This window comes from Nicotiana tabacum, chromosome 12 (assembly GCF_000715075.1).
Source record: "Nicotiana tabacum cultivar K326 chromosome 12, ASM71507v2, whole genome shotgun sequence".
In the NCBI taxonomy this organism is placed as follows: domain Eukaryota; kingdom Viridiplantae; phylum Streptophyta; class Magnoliopsida; order Solanales; family Solanaceae; genus Nicotiana; species Nicotiana tabacum.
In genome coordinates this window covers 128745559-128765883 of record NC_134091.1, presented here as the reverse complement: position 1 = coordinate 128765883, position 20325 = coordinate 128745559, and the positions used below count along the sequence as shown (strand labels likewise).

Genomic DNA, 20325 nt, shown 5'->3' with positions numbered 1-20325 from the left:
GCTTTTACTCAGATTTCAAAACTCAAAAATAGCATGAATTCTTGTCACAATATCTACATAGCTCGGAATCACTCCTACAGGGCATAAAACACACAATAAGTGTAAAACACGCATAATTAAAGTTCAACAAAAGTAAAGTGCAGTGAATTAGAGTACAATAAGCGACTAAAACACGTGATTATAGCCTACCATCACTTATCAGTTCGATTTCTCAAATGCTAATAATGTTTCCATACAAAATGAAAGAAGAAATAATTAGTCAATGTAATGAAACTGATATGGAGCATAATTTCAGAAACTAACAAATGCAGCGGATGTGAATATTTTTCTCCGGCATAAGTTCAGCATTGATTTATAATAGTTTGGCTGCTATATACATAAGTTATGGGAGAATTTATGTGTTTATTTTCTGCAGAAAAATATAGAATAAAAATGCAACTATTAGTAATACATGGATTAAAAATATAAAGATAACAGAAGTAACCCTCAAAAAATTAAACAAACTTTTGTGTTGTTTAAAAGCAGAATTTTAAGTTATATATAATTATATATAAATTTGTAATATAGCAAATAACCATTCAACAAAAACTAATACCTGCACTAAATCTTTTTTGTTACGTGCATTATAATATTTACATTATTAATCTCTGCACTAATTATCATTGCATAACTTATCTCTAAATCAAATGACCTCTTAGGGTGTGACTCACTAGTTAATAGAGTAGAATTTGACCAAGGAGATAAGAGTTATACCCCAACGGAAGCGGTGGGAAAATTAGATAATTTCTTTTCATTTGTCTAGCTTTGATAGATAATTATTTAATATTTATATCGATGGAAAGTAACATATTATTAATCAGTAATTTAGCCATGGTACCTGGAGTCAATTTTACACTTCGGGTGCCAAGTATTATATATCTAATATTTTCAATTAAAATATCAATACATATATAAAAATTTATCCGAGTAATTGGATGACGTGACACCCCAAATCAACTACATAGATCCGCCCCTGAATATATATACACCCTAGGTATGAAACCTTGCCCGAATGTCGCCATTATGAATAAGACAAAATTACGATAAACATTTATCTTTGCTTTTTGTTCCGATGTTTGCACCAAAACATGCTAACTTACCGTGGTTTAATTTAACGAGGTGAGAATATATATTACTAACCATGATTAAATAATAAAAATTTATGTGTAAACACATATGATAGGTCTATTAATTTAGTGTAAACACCGGATAAAATATATTTTCACAGAGCATACACTCTAATTTTTGAAGGGAAGTTTTAGAGTAACGGTAAAGTTATCTCGGTGTGACGTATAAGTCACTGTTTCAAGTTGTGAAAGCAATCACTAATACTTTTATTAGGATAGACTATCAACACATACTTTGGGAGTGCGACCCCAAACTCTTCGTGAACATTAGATGTTTTGTGCTCCGAGCTGGCATTTTTAAGCACTCCAATTTTCATTTGCTTTATATGAGTGGGACCCATTGAGCGGTAGTTGGTAAATATGGAATGAATGAAACCCATCCATCAATCTTTCCCTATTTCTCAGCAGCAAAGAGAAGCCGAGAAATTACCCGTGTGACGTAATTTTCCTTCCCGTTTTACCATTTACCGTTCCCTCTTTCATAATTTTTACTCCCCCCCTCTGTTTTATTCTTTGGCTGAAATCTGAAAAGGAAACATTTTTTAAATTTTCTTTGTACAGTGAATCTATAAATAGCAGCTTGAGTACAGCCTTTCTTGTCTGAATCTCAAATCTCTCTTTCTAAAACCGAAGCACACGACGTAGTTCTTTTTTCCCCTCATTTGGGGTGGATCCTGATCTGAATTTGAACTGGTAAGTTTCACCAATTTCTCTAATATTTTTGCATGCTTTAATTTCTATTTTATAAATTTATTACAACAATTACCAATTTAATTTATTCCTGATCGGAATTTGAACCGGTCGAATAAATGATCTTCGATAAATCATTACAATTTTAATAGAAGAAAATGATCTCCTGTTATATTGTTGTATTGTATTTTACTGATCTCCCGTGAAAATGGTCATATAACTAAAATAACATATGTATATGGGTTGGATCTGTTTATGATTTGATACTTTTTGATCCATTTTTAATTTAGCATTGCTCAATCCATTCAGATCTAATAGAGATAAGCATTTGAATTGCTCATTATTGTTGTGAAAGTTTACCAATCATGTCGGATCTTATGATCCGGGGTTGATCTTTTTGTTTCATTTTCAACTTGGAGCTTGTTTACCGAGGCGCATCCAGAATTTTAATTTGATGGGTTCAATCTTTATATTCTTACCATTGAACTCATTACTCATTGGGTTCAAGACGTAGTATTTATTGAAATTTGATATATATATATATATATATATATATATATATATATATATATATATATAAAAGCTATATTCGATATAATATTAGCTAATGCACTAATACTTAGTGCATAGTATAGTATAGTATATATATAGTAATAATTCATCGAGATCGAGTGATTAAGATTTAGAGAATCTCTAGTTTTGAAGAACCCCGATTTGCCTTAAAAGACTAATTTGGGAAATGAGCATGAATAGAGTAGAATATATAGATAATTCATATTACGGGCTTGATTAGTACTGGATTGAGGAGTAGTTGATAGATTTAGAGAATCTCTAGATTTGGAGAACCCGATTTTTTTTAAAAGATGATTTTTTGAATAAAATGAGCACAATATAGAGTAGAATATATAGAGGATTCATAATGGCCACCCAGCATTGGACTGAGGGGTAGTTGATTGATTAGTTAAAGGAGATATCTTTTTGTTTTTCCTGTGCTGGGTATATCTTTCTTTTTGTCCCATGCACACCTTAAAAGAAGGTACAAATAATGAAGGATGGAATCTTTTCAATGACTTGGCGAAAGCAGGTTGATTTTGTCCCCGACGTCGAGGAGTTGATTGTGAAATGCTTTTGTTAGTTTATAGATGTTGACTCAGACATTTTGCAGTGTTTTGTGCTGTTACACAAATGTTGACTTAAAGAAGCAGTTTTTATGTTTTTCTTTTTGAGAATAGGTCTGCTGTTGTCCAATCTGATGAAATGAGTCTTTTCACTACTTGATATGAGTTTACTATAAAATCTTAACATTGATTTGGAATTTGTCATTTGTAGAAGCTGCAACGAAATGTCGACATACACCCCTAAGAATATACTCATTACTGGAGCTGCCGGTTTTATTGCATGTCATGTAGCCAACAGGCTTGTCCGGAGCTACCCTGACTACAAGATCGTTGTGCTTGACAAACTTGATTATTGTTCAAACTTGAAGAACCTTATTCCTTCCCGTCCTTCCCCTAATTTCAAGTTTGTTAAGGGGGATATTGCCAGTGCAGATCTTGTTAACTACCTTCTCATCACTGAGTCCATTGACACTATAATGCACTTTGCGGCTCAAACCCACGTTGATAACTCTTTCGGTAATAGCTTTGAGTTCACTAAGAACAACATCTACGGTACCCACGTACTATTAGAGGCCTGCAAAGTTACTGGTCAGATCAGAAGGTTTATTCATGTCAGTACAGATGAGGTTTATGGTGAGACTGATGAGGATGCTGTTGTCGGAAACCACGAAGCCTCACAACTCCTTCCCACTAACCCATATTCGGCCACAAAAGCTGGGGCTGAAATGCTTGTTATGGCTTACGGTAGATCATACGGTTTACCTGTTATAACCACTAGGGGGAACAATGTATATGGTCCTAACCAATTCCCCGAGAAACTAATCCCGAAATTTATACTTTTAGCCATGAGGGGGAAGACTCTTCCTATCCATGGAGATGGTTGTAACGTTCGTAGTTATCTTTACTGTGAGGATGTTGCTGAGGCTTTTGAAGTCATTCTACACAAAGGGGAGGTCGGTCATGTTTATAACATTGGAACTACAAAAGAGAGAAGAGTGATCGATGTTGCCAAAGATATATGCAAACTCTTTAACATGGATCCAGACAAAAGCATTGAGTTTGTCGAGAACAGGCCATTTAACGACCAGAGGTACTTTCTGGATGATCAGAAGTTGAAAGAGTTGGGTTGGTCAGAGAGGACCTTGTGGGAAGAGGGTCTGAAAAAGACTATTGAATGGTATACCAAAAACCCCGATTGGTGGGGGGATGTCTCTGGAGCATTGCTTCCTCATCCTAGAATGCTGATGATGCCCGGTGGAATAGAAAGACATTTGGATGGAGCCGAAAAATATGATTCAGGATCTTCTGAATTCTCAGCAAAGTCCAATGAAACCAAAACGGTAGCCCCAGCTCCAAAGAGCAGCGACGTGCCTCAGAAATCCCCTTTTAAGTTTTTGATCTATGGTAGGACTGGGTGGATTGGCGGTTTGCTAGGGAAATTATGTGAGAAACAGGGGATTCCTTATGAATATGGCAAGGGACGTTTGGAGGATCGTTCAAAGCTTTTGGCAGACATTAATGCTGTCAAGCCGACACATGTATTCAATGCTGCTGGTGTTACTGGTAGACCCAATGTTGATTGGTGTGAGAGTCATAAACCAGAAACAATTCGTACAAATGTTGCTGGTACTCTTAACTTGGCAGATGTTTGCAGAGAGCACGGTCTCCTGATGATGAATTTCGCCACTGGTTGCATATTCGAGTATGATGCTAAGCACCCAGAGGGTTCCGGTATTGGGTTCAAGGAGGAAGATACGCCCAATTTCGCTGGTTCTTTCTATTCAAAGACCAAGGCCATGGTAAGAGCACTCCTTACGACTCTGAAACGCAAATACAGCATCATTTTTCTGAATTAGACCTTAATATGTTTTTCCTTTTTTTCCTTCTACTGATTTCACTGGATGAAAGAATATGACAACGTTTGCACACTCAGAGTTCGCATGCCAATATCTTCAGATCTCAACAACCCTCGCAACTTCATTACCAAGATTAGCCGCTACAATAAGGTGGTCAATATTCCTAACAGTATGACCATACTAGACGAGCTTCTTCCGATTTCAATTGAGATGGCAAAGCGTAACCTCACGGGCATATGGAATTTCACAAACCCCGGTGTTGTGAGCCATAATGAGATCTTGGAAATGTACAAGAAATATATCGATCCAGCATTTACTTGGGCCAACTTCACATTGGAAGAGCAGGCCAAGGTAATTGTTGCAGCTCGCAGTAACAACGAGATGGATGCATCAAAGTTGAAGAAAGAGTTCCCTGAGCTGCTACCGATCAAAGAGTCGCTGATCAAGTATGTATTTGAACCAAACAAGAAAACCTCTGCATAAAGAAGTTGTTGATCTCAAGGATTTTGTATGCTATTTCAGCCATTATTCATTTTTGGCACCCAGAATTCTCTTTTGTTTTAGATTATTGTTAGTGACTAGAGTTTCCTCGGTCGTTATTCCTTGTTTTTTTTTGTATGAATTCATAATATTTGTGTTTTGTATGTGAAAGATTTGGATAGGCTGCTCCCTGTATCTGTCGTTAAATCTGATATATGGAATTTTGAACTTTTTCTAGCTCAATCATTTTTTTCCTTTTCGCAAGTGATTGATTTATTGCTTTGTACTTGCATTTAGCGGCAGTAAAATGAAGTAGAACTAAAGGTTTACTGAGTCCAAATCTTGAATAGTCAAGGAGTGCTAGGTTATAACTAGGGGTGTCAATGGATATTCGAAAATCGAACCGTACCGTAATGAACCGATTTTTAGGTTTCTTTAAAAGAAATTGTAGGTTTTTATATAAATCTATAACCGCACCGATAATTAAGGTAGGTTTTTTATTTTATGAAAAAATATCGAACCGTACCGAATAAATTTTTCATGTGAAAAATATATTTATATAGTAAGTTTAAAAATAATAATGTATTAAATTTTTCTTTGGGTCTTGAAATTATGAAAACTGTTGCTAAGCCAACAAGTAATTAAACTCAAAATAATAATTCCTGAAACCTATTATGCTACTTCTACTTAAACTAAGTTATTTCAAGTATCTTCATTAGTAAGATACAAAGTATTCTAGTAATTATGAGTAGCAAACTACAATGTATTGAATATGTTTCCTTTCATATAATTTAGATTTATCTTTTTGAATATTTAATCTTCTATATACTTTATTCTTGAGTCTCAACTTGGTTAATATCTTTCCACTCGTGTGATTAATATATTTTTTTACCTTTGCTTGGTTTCTTTTACGTTGTTGTAGAATAGTTAATGGATCTATACTGTAGCCATCTTTCATTTTTTTTAATTCATCACCCTTTAAACAGTAAAAATGTCTGGAGAGTTTTGCTAAGTCCTACAAAAGAACATATGCTATTGCATTCTACTTCTATTGGTGAATTTTACATGATATTTAAAAAAATACCGAAAACTAACCGAACCGTACCGATACCGAAGAGAAACCAACATGATTGGGACGGTTTCGAAAAGTCTAATTTTGGTTATACAACCGAAAAATTAGTATGGTACAAATTTTATAAAATAGTCGGCTGAACCGAACCATTGACACCCTAGTTATAACCACGAGCGAACTTATAGGCTATAGATTTGAATATGAGTTTAATTGAACACCTTTTTTAACTTGTACTATAAATATATATATATGTAAAAATCCTACGAAATATTATAACCATTTTTTGGACCCATAATTTCAAAGGATCCTAGGTAAAAGATAGGGCAAATAGCCACTATTTATAAATGACAGCTCAGTGCACAAAGTATTCCGTGTTCTACAAGGGTACGGGAAGGGCCGCACTCCCAAGGGTGTGATGTAGACAGTCTACCCTAATGCAAACAAATAACTACTTTTTATACCGCTAATAAAAAGTTAGCCATCATCTCAAAACGAACCAACATTTAGCTACTCCTTAATATAGAAATAAAATTTAGATAAAATTTCCATAAGCTTTTATTAGTGAAACTCTAGTATATTGTGTTGGATAAAGCCGTCAATATGGGTTTAGCCGCTGGGCTAGACTGGGTTGAGTTAAGATTCTTTTAGCCTATTTAAGAATGAGGCTTTTTAGCATGGCTCATGTACGCCTGTGGCTCGTGAGACTTGACCGAGGTTGGGCCGAGGCAGTTTGTGGTCCTAATAAAAAGTATTTCATTGAATATATAAAAATTAAAAGGAAATAGGAAACACAATTATCTCTACTCAGTTTGAGTGATATCAAGTTGAATCTATTTGCAAAAATGTCAAAGGTTATTAAGTTTTTAGAAGTTTCTTTTATCGTTTTCTTGTACCCAAGATATATATGAAAATAGCACGGTCTGGCCAATTTTCGGACCGGTAATTAAAAAATAACCAACGTTTGCAAAGTCATTAAAAAATAGCCACTATTTTGCTGCAACACGAAAAATTCCAGCATAATATACTGGAGATTGGTGCACCTGTGTATGAACTTCCAACATACTATGCTGGAACTCCAACACACGGAAAGTTCCAGCATAATATACTGGAGATTGGAGCACATGTGTATGAACTTCCAGCATATTATGATGGCCCAGTATATTATGCTGGAAGTCCAGTATATTATGCTAGAATATTTTTCAGATTTTGAACAGTGTTTTCATTCAGATTTATCTTTACATTAAAAGTGGCTAAATTTCGATTACTTCCGAAACTGTGGCTATTTTTCAATTACCACTTGAAAATTAAGCTATTTTAGAATTTCACTGCATAGAATGGTTGAGATTTTAGATTGAAAGCATAACAGATAACTTTTAAGACAGTGACACAAAGCTACAAGTAAATCTTTACTTGTATTTACTTGTAGCCGAACTTGAATTGACAATCAGCAAACTTGTACTAAGACCAACAAACCAATAAGAAGACAAATGCAGCTAATTGTATAGAAACCAGTAAAGTAATTCTTCATTTTTAATGCCTGGAATTGGAGCGCGAATAAACCATCTTTACATGGAATATTGAAGTCCCTTTGACCCTTCATACCAAATAACAATTAATTTTCTTACTTGCCTAAAACTTATTAAAAGGGACAGGTCAATTTCTTCCCATCTGAACTTGATCTTCCCTCGACACTCCTCTCCTAAGATAACTTGTGAAAGTTCCAGTTTATGCAGGGGAAAACCCCCAAGGCGGAATAACACATCTTGATTTACAATTGAAGAAAAGGCAAGAAAATCGAAAGAAGTTGATCTTAAAGCAATACAATCATATTTAAGAAGATCTACTCAATATGCACTAAATTGGATATTAAGTTTAAAGTCATCAAAAGAAATCAAACACTTGTGTCCTGATTGAACTATCCTCCAATCACCAAACCTTGCAAAGGGATAAACTCTAAATTAGAAGATCGACACACACAAGAAAGGCTTGGAATAGGAAACAATTTGCGAAGATAAGGAAACATACCACACATGCCCTACTTTGATTCCATAGAAAGTGGCACAGCAGTATAGATGTGAGGTGAGTTGGTTTCTGGTAAAGTACAACCATCCATTAACAATTTAAAAATAAAGCATAAGAATATTAGCACCTAAAACGATAGGCAGAAGAAAATGTAAATCAGATGAAACTACCTTCAGTTTCCACGCGCAACCAGTCCTGACCACAAACCAAGGCTTCTCTAGCAGCTGGATTCAGTGAACTGCGATCTTGGTCAAGCACCTTGCCTCTGTTATTGAATGCCACCTCTGGCCCAAGAGTGGATGCAGGAACTCCCAAGATATCACGTGCCATCATTGATAATGTAGGGTACCTTGGTGTGTGAACTTTCCACCAATTCAATATGCTGAAATCATAATTGCGTGGAAAGACCGGCTCTTCCAAGTATTTCTCAAGATTTGACGTTATGTTGTGGTTTTGTGAAGTTTCATGGAGAAATTTGTCAAAACCCCTAAGTCTGTCCCTTGTACCACTAGAGATACTGGTTAAGCTGCCAGAAGTACCAGCTGTATCTGGATCAAGCGAAGATGAGCCCATAGCATACTCATTTGAAAGCTCCCTTATAGCATCAGATATTTCTTTTATCTGATTTGAGGCATCAGAACCATAAATCTGAGGATAGTAATACTCCACCAACTTCATCTTGAACCTGGGGTCCAATATTGCTGCTATCGCCAAAGTCAAACTGCACTTACTCCAATACTTATCAAACTTTTCTTTCATCTTCAGCGCTATATCGCTAAGAAAATTATCAGGATTTTTACACCAATCAATCAACTGGATGTGAATATCACATATTTCAGGGAAATATAGATTCGCAGTTGAACATTTATTTGCCGTGAAAACATTAGTAACTTCAACAAAAAGTTTTATATAGCCCGCAATAGCACTAGCATGATCCCACTCTATTTCAGACAAAGCGAAAGTGTAGGAAGGGTCGTGCTCTTCTAGTAGACAGAAGGCTCCCCTATAATCTAAGGCAGCTTCAAGCATCAAGTATGTTGAACTCCACTGCTGTCCACAGTCAAGAATCAAAGGCCTTTCACCACTAATCGCAACTTGCTGAGCAATCTCATTGAATTTTCCTAGGGCTAATTGTGAACTCTTAACATGCCTTATGCTTTCTCGAACCTTGTGGATCACATCTCGAAGTGCTTCCATGACATCAAAAACGATTGATTTCAGTAGCTGCACTGCACAACGGACGTCAAACAATTCACCATTCTTTAAAAGAGGCCTGTTTTGAGAAAGCCAGTCCTTGATTCTAAAAATCATCTCATCATAGCCCGTACAATGATCGAAAGTCATAGAAAACAACTTACGATCAATGGCCCAGTCTGTCAAACTTTTTATAACAACTTCTGAAAGTATGTCATCTGTGTGAGAAGGATCCAGTGTTATGAAATTCAGCATTTTCTTCTGCAGTTTCCAGTCTTCATCAATGTAAAAAGCAGTTAAACACAGATACCGTGCATTTTCAGATGAAGTCCAGATATCAGCAGAGAGAGTAATTCTTCCATGCAAGTTATGGATCGCCTCATACACCTTCTGTTTCTCTTTTGCATAAATTGTCATACAGTCAAGTTCAACAGCACTGTTAGTCAAAGTCTCAAATAATGGCTGTAAGTTCTTGACAAATATTTTGAATCCAACATGGTCAACCATGGCTAAAGGATAACCATGTACCATAATCATACGGGCAAGATCCAGACGGCTCCGCTCTTGATCAAATCTAACACTGCCAAGGTTGATAGGCATGGTAGCTTCCTCTTTCTTTACTTCTTGATCAAACTTAAAGGTCACAGGGTTAACGGTTTCTTCTTTCCTTTGCCCTTCTTCATAAGTGACAACTGCAACAGTAGTTTCTTTTCTCTTTCTCTTTGCTGCAAGTATTTGGGAAACATCATAGTTGGATCTTTTTAGACACCGCAACAAATGATTCCTCAGATGAGTTGTTCCACTGTTACTCGATCCACTAAGCTTCTTTTTACAATGTACACAAACAGCATAACAGATATCTGCCTTTCTAACTCTTTCAAAATGGTTCCACACAACGGATGTCAACCTCTTTGGTTTCTTTGCTGGGGTCTCAACTGGAATTTCCATGGCATGGATGAAGCTAAATTAACCAATCTGTTTTCACTGAAATGGTTTGGTCTAAACGCTGTTAAATGACAAAATAACAGTAACCAAGTTTCTGATCAGGATCTTTTTTGTTTTATCAGAACAACAGCAACCAAGTAAAATGCAATGGCAGAACTTTAAGGAAGTCAAAAAGGTTTGTACTTCAAAATCATTAACCAAATCCAGCATATGAAGAAAGGAAAAAGATGTAAACTCAAATTTTGAGCCTCATAATACTATCCTAATCATTGTAGACATGCTGTAGATCTTCATCTTGTTATTAAAAAAAAAAAAGACATTACTTTAAATGTTATGTACTCAATCTTGAAAAAGACAACCAGCCTAATACTCATCACAACTCTTTCAACTGGAGTCAGTTTGTCTATCTGATTTATGCTCTCTCTCTCTCTCTCAATTTATCTGATTATGATCTTTTTCTTGTGCGTGGATATAATAACTCATATCTTTTGGAAGGAACATTCGTTTTCATAATGAAACAAAAAATATTGAGAGCAAAATAATGGTAAGTATCCTATACAAGCGCCAAAGAAGGATATACTTGATTGACACCGAAGCACCGATTGTACAGTTCAAGTATCCATAACCCACGCACAAACAACTCATGAAGTCAAAAGCACTAAATATGCAAGTTCTTTTGCAGCCTAAGCTCTAATATAAAGAAGCCAAAGACGAGAAGAAAAAAAGAGGAAAAAAAAAAAAGAAATCTCATGTTTATTGGGCTGAAAACGGGTCTGATAGAAGTGGCATTCCCCTAAAGAGCATCGGTAGGGGCTTGCAACATAGACTCAACGGGTTCAGCTGAACCAATTTCTTTTTACCCAGAGCATAGATAATATAAAAAATCACTAAAATTCAACAAATATTAAGTTCTGAACCACTAAATCTAAAGGTGCAATGGATTCAGTGGTCAGGACATAATAAAGGTTGAACCAATCAAGTTTAAATCTTGGATCCGCCTCTGGACCGTACATTGTTCACAAAATTCACAACAATGTTGATCCACGATACTCGCAGCAGTGACTTTATACTGACCAAAGTATATGCATATACTCACATATTTAAGTTCATAACTAGAGCCATTTACAACATCCAAATGATCCAAATTCCCAATCAAATCAAATTTTAAAAAAAAATTGTAAAAACCAATTTAAATAAGCACAAAGCCACACAATAAGACATTAAAAACCCAACTTTGCCTAAAAAGTCAATCGAATTAATACAGTAAATCACCTACACCTCAATCCCAAACTAATTGGGATCGGCTATAAAAATCCTCTACATCCATTCCACTTATTCGGCCCCAGTAAAAAATGCACAAAAAATCTATTTTTTGTGAAGAGTGAAAATTAAACGAGATTTTCAAATTGAGCTCAAATTGATTTACTTGAGACGGATTCGGGTTGAAATGCGAACCTATAAAGTGGAGAGCTTTTCGTTGACGTTGTTCAGAGAGAGATCCGATCAGAAGATCCGATAGAAAACAGGGTTAGGGTTTGGATTGGATTAGAACGGAGAAGAGAATACGAACCGGATGTTGAGACCGGGAACCGGGAAGATCCGGTAAGAATGGCCCGGTTGCGTGATTTGGGATTTGGGTGGTTCACACATTTGTGAAGTCCGTTTTGAGAGTGAGCAGAAATTTGGGTCGGGTCAGGTTGGTTTAAGGGTAGGTGTGTTTAGGTAAAATAGATCTTCTCTGCTTATTTTTATTTTTGAGATATTTTTCATTAAATTTCTGGATTTTATTGCTATAACAAATATTAGTCTTGTAACTTGATAGTAATTCTTGACTACGATTTGGTTAACCTAATATTAGTATTAGAAGATTACTACGAATAATAATTCTTCAAAACTAGAGTTTAAAAATTAGAAAGTTTTTTCTTTTAGTAAATCACATGAAGATTTTAAAATAATAGAATATTGTGGAACTTGAATTGAAAAGTTCAATAAAATATTAAAATGAAAAAAAATTAAAGTGTGACCTTATTTAGTGTTAAATTATAAGTTACAATCAAACAAATCAAGAGTTAAAAAAATATTGAAATCAATTGATAATTAATATGTGCGTAACAAACTCGTCAACAAATTATGTACTCAAAACAACAAGGAGCTTACGGAGAGCGCCCTCTTACAACCCAAGGGGATTAGATTAAGATTTACATTGAATCGACTAGTATAAAAATATCGTTGTGTCATTATTATTTTTTTGCACTTTAAATTTTGCACATTTATCTAAGGTTCAGTTGACTAGATTGGTAAAATAATCAGACTAGAAAAGCATAAAATTAAAAAGGACTACAATTCATCCCTCCCCCTCTGTACTTTCAATAATGGTGTGATTTTGCGCAAATTGTGTAGACCTATTATCACAACTCAACCTATATATGGGTTCGAATATGGAACCGGAGAAGTTCTGTAGTTTTACTTCTTATCCTAAATTGATGATTATTGTACAATATTTCTCATGGTGCTATCTTCTACAAACGTGTGCATGTTGTTTTTCTTTAAATATTATTTACACGTATTTAATGAATGTTTTTGGCGAAGGAGCGTCAGATGACACTCTTTATAGAAGTATATCTCTGCACTACTCAAAAAAGATAAAATCTTCTTATACAGGAGAGGGAAGCCACCTTGCCATAACAACAACAACAACAACAATAACAAACCTTTCCCCTACCTAGCGTATTCTACAAGTAGGGTATGAGGGTATTGTGTACGCATACCTTACGCCTACTTTACTTTAGTAAAGATAGAGAGGTTGTTTGCGATAGATCTTTAGAATCACCTTAGCCATAAGTTTTCATTTATATATGAGAGAGATTTGGTAAGAAAAGAAGAATACACTAGCTTCAAAAACTATTTCTGGAGCAAGATTGTGTACAATAGTTCATTCCAAGCATCTGTAACTCCAGCTACACACCAGTGACTGCAATCGGTTTCGCCATTGGCATATCTTGATGGATGTCCATCTTTTCGCAGTTGTGTAAGCAGTGTAATATCAAGTAAATAGACAGGTTTTGTCATGTTACTTAGTACATTCTTCACCACTGCCTCTCCTAGATATCTGTCACCTGGATAATTTGACCCCTCTATTGGCTTTGTTTGTCCTCTGCAGTCCTGCACCATTGGTTCATCCCAATCCTTGCCACTGAAAGGAGGAAACAGTAACCAAGTTGAATTAACTGGTCTAGATTAAGTTTTACAAAGTAAGCATACTAAATGGAGAGGTTAATTTCAATTATGGCCACTGAACTAATGTGCGTCACGCGATCCTACTGTGTTTTTTTGCATGTGACTAGGTGGACAGTTAATCGGAAGGGGCAGCCCGATGCACTAAGCTCCTGCTATGTGCGAGGTCTGAGGAAGGGCCGGACTATAAGGGTCTATTGTACGCAGTTTTACCCTGCATTTCTGCAAGAGGTTGCCTCTATGGCCCGTGACCTCCTGGTCATATGGCAGTAACTTTACCAGTTACGCCAAGGCTCCCCTTCATAATTAACCGGAAGCTAACTTCAATTTATCCTGTAAAGCACAATATCTGTGGTCACATTAATGTAACTGAATTTTACCAACTATAACAATAAACTCGCAAAACTATTTTTTGTCATATTAAAGTAGCTTACTTTATCCACTATAGCAGTTAAGTTATTAAACAAGACGCACTATACCAACAAAGCCTACATATCAAGGTGACTTTACTGTAATAATAGGTACTCCTTCCGTTTCAATTTAGATGAGTTAGTTTGACTCGACACGGAGTTTAAGAAAAATAAAAAGAAAGACTTTTGAAACTTGTGGTCTTAAGAGCTTAAGGGGTAAAAGCTTTGTGGGGTCATGACATTTGTATAGTTATAAAAGTTTCTCATTAAGGGTAAAATAGATAAAATGAAGAGTTTAAAGTTGAATTATTTCCAATTGTAGAATGTGTCATTCTTTTTGGAACGGACTAATAAGAAAAGTGTGTCATCTAAATTGAAACACAGGGACTAATATTTTGTGACTTTACTATTATAATGAGTAGAGTTCAGCTACTTAATGTGACAAAAAATAATTATAGCGTAGGGAGTACTGCAATATTATGGATCCAAACAAAGCATTTATGATATCGAGGTTCCTACATCCAACCGCAAGTAGCTTAGGGTTGAGGCATAGTAGTTGTTGAAGTACCACTGTTATAGTGCATAATGTTCAGTTAATTTAATGTGACGAAAATAGTCAAGTGACTTTACTGTTATAAGTGTTCATACTTGCAAGTAACTCTAACCGATGGTTCGTCGAGATTAAAATGTTTAGGGGGGAAGAAGAAAATCTGTCTGATAACTTACTGATAATGAACAGCAGAAATTCCTTGGAAAAACACTTTAGTCACAGCAGGATCAATGTTGGAATCAACCCAATTGGCCCAAGTAGTCAAAGCAATCTTGTATGCTTCCATATGGTCCATCTCCTTGTAGATTTTGTCACCAACTTGAAAATAGTCCCATCTGCAAGAAAATCAAGAAAATGTGATTTTTTTTTCTTGCAATTAGAAATAATGAAGTCTGGTTTTCTATTATGTTGATGAAGAAGCGCACGTTTGTAGGCTGCCGGTATGTATCCACCAATGGTAGCTGTTGAAGATTAAGAAATCGACTCCTTTCCACTGGTCGCTCCTGCTGAGAGAGTCGAGCTTGAGAACTCGGCCTGCTTCCTCGATCACTAGGTCAACGAGAAATCCATTTTTCAAGAATGTGACTGTGAACTCAAACTCCTTCCAAATGCACCAAAAAGAGCATGAGAAAGAAAAGAAGGATACATTTTAAAAGTTAAAGAAAGTTGCAGAACAAGGAGATGCTATAGGTATAGAATCAAGTCAGAATTTGATGCTTCATTTGATCATGACAGACCATTCTACATTGGCTAAGAATTCAAAGAATGATGGCATTTTAACATTTCAGCATTAGCCATAACCATTAAATATGCAAGCATGCCAGAATTGAGGATCAATCACATATCGAGTCACTTCCAAATTCCAGTCTTTCCGTTACATGAACAGAGTAAACAACTCGTGTTAGACATTCATAATAAGTTCTGGTATGCATTTTGTACTGAGTTGAAGATGAATAGCATGTCCAAATGCGGCCAGCATTTGTCTTGAGGCTTAGTAGGACGCTAACAATTGGCTTCCGAGCAGGATTCATGATCATTAGCTATTAACACGATAGATCTGAAAACATGCTAGTTTTATGAGAAAGAGGGGTTGTATCATTTAAATCACAACAAAATGCAGTAATTTACACTTATTTTTTAAAGCTTTCGTCAACAACAAACCCAATATAATCCCACAAGTGGAGTCTGGGGAGGGTAGTGCGTACGCAGCCTTAACCTACCTTGAGAAGATGGAAAGGTTGTTTTCGCTAGACCCTCGGCACAAGGAAAGTTTTGAAAGCTTTCATCGTAACATGAAAATGAAACAATTGATTTTTCCGTCATGAACTTTAACCTGTCAAATAATTGACTCACCGGGAATGAGAGAACGGAACGATTTCTTGTTCTGTCAAATGTGTAATTAGAATTCGGAACTGCAGCGTGAAGCATGCAAGCTAGTGATTGCCACTGGTTATTGCTCAAGGAATCACCCACAAACATGAAACTTTTGCCTCTGAATTTTTGCAGAAGATCTTCGCCATTGAACCTATGCATTAATCCAAAATAATTCATCTTAAAACAAGTCTTCAATCATAATAAATTAGTAATCGAAATGGCAAACTATAGATACTCATTTTGAAGCAGAAAAAAATTCCTTTTTTATCATAAATAACAACAATTACCACTACGCCTCATTCCCAAGCAAGTTGGGGTTGGCCAGATGAATCCTCACTGACCATGTTACTGCACTTAAGCTCATTATAATCGAATATTTAAAAAAATAAAAAAATAAAAGTAAGAGTACTAAAAGTTTACTGGCATATATATCTCTCGGACTAAAAAACTCCTAGAAAACATAGGAATTTTTCTTTAACAAGGGAGACCTATGTAACAAAGCATAATCAATTCCAATACCAGAATAAAATATTAGATTGCAGTAGATTGACAGTTAGGTAATACTAGTCAGACCGTGAAAAAACTCTTTAAATACTAAACAACCTAAATTAAATAGCAAAATCTGATTAAATTAGGATTTAGCTGAACGATTGATAGAAGAGGAAGGGTGCATTATACAAACACATAAAAAATAAAAATAAAAAATAAAAAAGAGGATAATTAACATATCCCAATTCTCAGACGTCATAAAATATCGATAACAACTAGTATTAAATATTAATTATGGTTAAGGATCATTTTATGTAGCATCTTTTTATTATTAATCCTTTCTAAAAAAATATATATTTTTGTATTTAGAAATAATTTAAATGTAACTCATACCCCACGGTGTGGATAATAGTGGGTATGTTGTTGTTGTAAATAATTTAAATGTAAATTTCTCATTTTACCTTAGGATGTGTTTGGTACGAAGCAAAACCCAAAAATAACCAAACACGAAAAATATTTTTCTTGATAAATTATTTTTCATTTGAGAAGGGATAAACAACTTGCTTTGCTTATGTTTTTCTCCAATAGTCTATTCGAAGTAGTTTCTACATTTTAGAGTCTTGAATAATGAGACAAACTTTTTTTTCCTCTGAACAATATTTTCCTTTAATATCAAATAGTACACTTAAGGGTTATTTGATTGACAATATAAATTTATTACAGATTTATAATTCTGAGATAATTTAGTCCGCGTACCAAACGACCTCTCAATGGCATGCTATTATAGCCACAAAAATATCCTAGCTGATTTAAAATCACAAGTTCCATATCCGTGCATTAAAATTGGAACATATGAATAACAATTGTTAATCCACAGCGAAACTGAACAGCCTATGTACCTTCACATATTAGGTGTAAGGTATGCATACACACTATCATTTACAGATTTCACTACTGAGATTATACTATGTATGTAATAGTGGCGGAGGTAGAGTGTCGGGACCGGGTTCGGCAGAACCCAGTAACTTTTGATTCAAATCATGTGTTTGTCTTATAAAATCCATTGAATATGTATAAATGATTAATTTAGAACCCAACAACTTTTAACGATTAGAATCCCGAACTCATAAGCTTGAACTGACTCCGCCTATATGTATTATGCTATTATTATTGTTGTAATCCAGAGTGAAACTGAATTTAGCTGGAAAAGAGAAGCCATTGATGTTACCTGGACAGGTCACAGTCTGTGGGCTGCCATCTGTACTTGAGGAAATCTTGATCGATTCTGCCATTTTTGAGGCAATTGAGACCTGGGTCTATGAATGGACACTGCAATGAATCATAAAGTGGATAAAAGTCGTCAAAAATCCAGCTTCCTTCAAACAAATTACAGCTTGTCAATTGTTGGTGTTCATAAGATAATGTTATTAGAGGAAAAAATACAAGAATAAAGTTTAAGCTCAGACAAGAAAACCAGCAGCTACAGCTGGTTCTTGTTTTAGCAGACATGGAGAAAGAAGTTACAACGCAAAAGCTAACAAATGGTGAGCTCTCAATGAGAAAAACGAAAAAGATTTACCTTTTATAAACAAAAATATTTACACAATCACATCAATTATTAGGTAAAAAAAAATAAAAGACAGTCTGATGCACAAAGCATTCTGCATTTACGCAAGATTCATGGAAGGGCCGCAGTTATTAGGTTAAAAAAAAAAGGCAGTCTGATGCACAAAGTATCTCACATTTACGCAGGATCTGAGGAAGGGACACATCTCTAGAGGTGTGATATAGACAGTCTACTGTAATGCAAGCATTCATGGCTGATTTTACGGCGCGAACTCGTGACCTATAGGTCACACGAACACAACTTTATCGTTGCTCCAGAGCTCCCCTTCATTAGTTATTTGGTAATGATAGATAAGTTTTTGTAATAAACATTGTATTACCTAATAAAATGGCAATTAATCTACTATTATACATTAAATTACATTGACAATGTAAAAGCCTTTAGTTATCGATGTATATAACTTAAATTCAAATACATAAATAGTGTAATAGAATTCATACTTTTAACATATATAACTTAACATGTTATAAAAGGTTATCTATAGAAATAGATTCAGAATTTGAAATTTTTATGAGCTTTTACGGCGACTTCAAGCTGGATTTACTATCAAATATTTATAAATATTTTAATGGATTTTGTAATACAACAGCATTCTTATATAACAGTGATTCATTATTAAAGCTAAATTTTTCTCGGAACTGATTCTTATGTTATGTTATAATATATATTCTCTATAACATTATTCAACTATAGCAGCCAAAAAAATATTCTAACAAATAAAGTTGTTATAGAGAGGTTTGAGTGTACAAATATAAAATCTAGGCAAAAGCTAATATGTTCACGTGAATCCATAAGTAATAAGCTACATCCTTCTCTAAGTTATTGATTTTCTTCTTCAGATAACTAATTATATTACTATGCACAATTATTTATAATTGTCTTTTAAATAATCTGTTTATGCAAAAGAAGTTTATACGATTAGTGTAAGAAAATTAAACAGGAAAAAGAATGTGTTGTTTGTTAATGAATATATGTCTAGATTGGTGTGGTTAGTTAGTTGTCAGTTGTCACTAGTAATTAAATTAGTGGGATTTTGGATTACAGTCTAAGAGCTTCTTTGGCCAAGCTTATTAAATGTCAAAAATATATTATTTTTTTTTAAAACAAGTACTTTTTAAAAAAGTGCTTTTGAACGGCACTAAAAGCATTTTTTCTGATTTTCGATAGAAACTACAAATTCTCACTTCTGTCAAGAAGTAAAAGGAGAGATAGAAAATTAATTTATTCAAGATAAAAGTAACCTTACTTAAATTTATATTTTTCAAATTATTCTTCATTAATTTAATTTTTTTTTCCTTTTCCTTTTTATTTCTACCATACATTTCTTCTCTTTTTTATTTCAATCATATTTTTATTCTCTGTCTCCTATTCATAAAATTAGATTATTAATTTATATTGAATAATATATTTTGATATATTTAAATTATCATGTAAATAATAAGTAATACTATATACTCAATGTTATTGCTTTGGAATAACATATTTTATATTGATTAGAATTTTTAATTATATTTTTACTTTATGTTTTATATTTTAATTAATTCTTTTATAAGAATTTAATTTATTTTTTAATATTACTAATTACAAATTGAACCTTTAATGTTATTTTTTATAATTTGATACTTAAAAATATTTTTTGGAAAGATTGACCAAACATAACGAGCTTGCAAAACGTACTGTTCAAATAAATTGGTCAAATACAAACTTTTATTTTACAAAAGTACTTTGTTAAAAAATACTTTTAAACAAAAGTATTTTTCAAAATAAGTAATTTTTTGCGCCTTCGCCAAACGGGCTCTAAAGCGCACTTAGTAAAAGTAAACCACTCAATCTTCGAAAGATGTCAGTACAACATTCTTTTTTGAGTGAGTGCTACATTTCGGACAAAATTTTCTCAAACTTCTCACGTGTTTCACTACTTTCGGCGAATTAAAACAGAAAGGCCAAAAGAGTTCCTCAATATTAACGACAGAATCTTTTAATATAGTACCATCATAAAAATAGGATAAAATAACGAAAAGTGCAAACTTCGTTGTAAAATTTTCTTACAAATTACTTTTTCCGCTTTATTTTACTTGTCCAATATTCTAAAAAAATA

General features: G+C 34.3%; 3 protein-coding genes across 4 annotated transcripts; 1 reads left to right on the top strand and 2 right to left on the bottom strand.

The window, feature by feature from the left end:
* Positions 1 to 1517: 1517 nt before the first annotated feature.
* Positions 1518 to 5553, top strand: LOC107788731 (trifunctional UDP-glucose 4,6-dehydratase/UDP-4-keto-6-deoxy-D-glucose 3,5-epimerase/UDP-4-keto-L-rhamnose-reductase RHM1). Its single transcript, XM_075227085.1, has 4 exons — positions 1518 to 1605; positions 1728 to 1859; positions 3186 to 4801; positions 4883 to 5553. The coding sequence occupies exons 3-4, from the start codon at positions 3199 to 3201 to the stop codon at positions 5311 to 5313; spliced, it is 2034 nt and encodes a 677-aa protein (XP_075083186.1). The 5' UTR covers positions 1518 to 1605; positions 1728 to 1859; positions 3186 to 3198; the 3' UTR covers positions 5314 to 5553.
* Positions 5554 to 7879: 2326 nt separating this feature from the next.
* Positions 7880 to 12264, bottom strand: LOC107788734 (zinc finger BED domain-containing protein RICESLEEPER 1). Of its 2 annotated transcripts, none has more exons than XM_016610436.2 (4): positions 11999 to 12264; positions 8575 to 10604; positions 8408 to 8473; positions 7880 to 8317 (listed from the first exon to the last, which is right to left on the bottom strand). In XM_016610436.2, the coding sequence occupies exons 2-3, from the start codon at positions 10544 to 10546 to the stop codon at positions 8418 to 8420; spliced, it is 2028 nt and encodes a 675-aa protein (XP_016465922.2). In that variant the 5' UTR covers positions 10547 to 10604; positions 11999 to 12264; the 3' UTR covers positions 7880 to 8317; positions 8408 to 8417. The 2 variants fall into 2 exon arrangements, with proteins under 2 accessions (XP_016465922.2, XP_016465924.2); XM_016610438.2 differs by having other exon boundaries at positions 8575 to 10582; positions 11999 to 12215.
* A 1098-nt stretch (positions 12265 to 13362) lies between these two features.
* LOC107788730 (protein trichome birefringence-like 42) lies at positions 13363 to 18143 on the bottom strand. The gene is made up of 5 exons (XM_016610434.2): positions 17829 to 18143; positions 16091 to 16262; positions 15163 to 15338; positions 14914 to 15072; positions 13363 to 13736 (listed from the first exon to the last, which is right to left on the bottom strand). Exons 1-5 carry the CDS (start codon positions 18107 to 18109, stop codon positions 13445 to 13447), a joined length of 1080 nt encoding a protein of 359 aa, XP_016465920.1. The 5' UTR covers positions 18110 to 18143; the 3' UTR covers positions 13363 to 13444.
* Positions 18144 to 20325: the final 2182 nt, after the last annotated feature.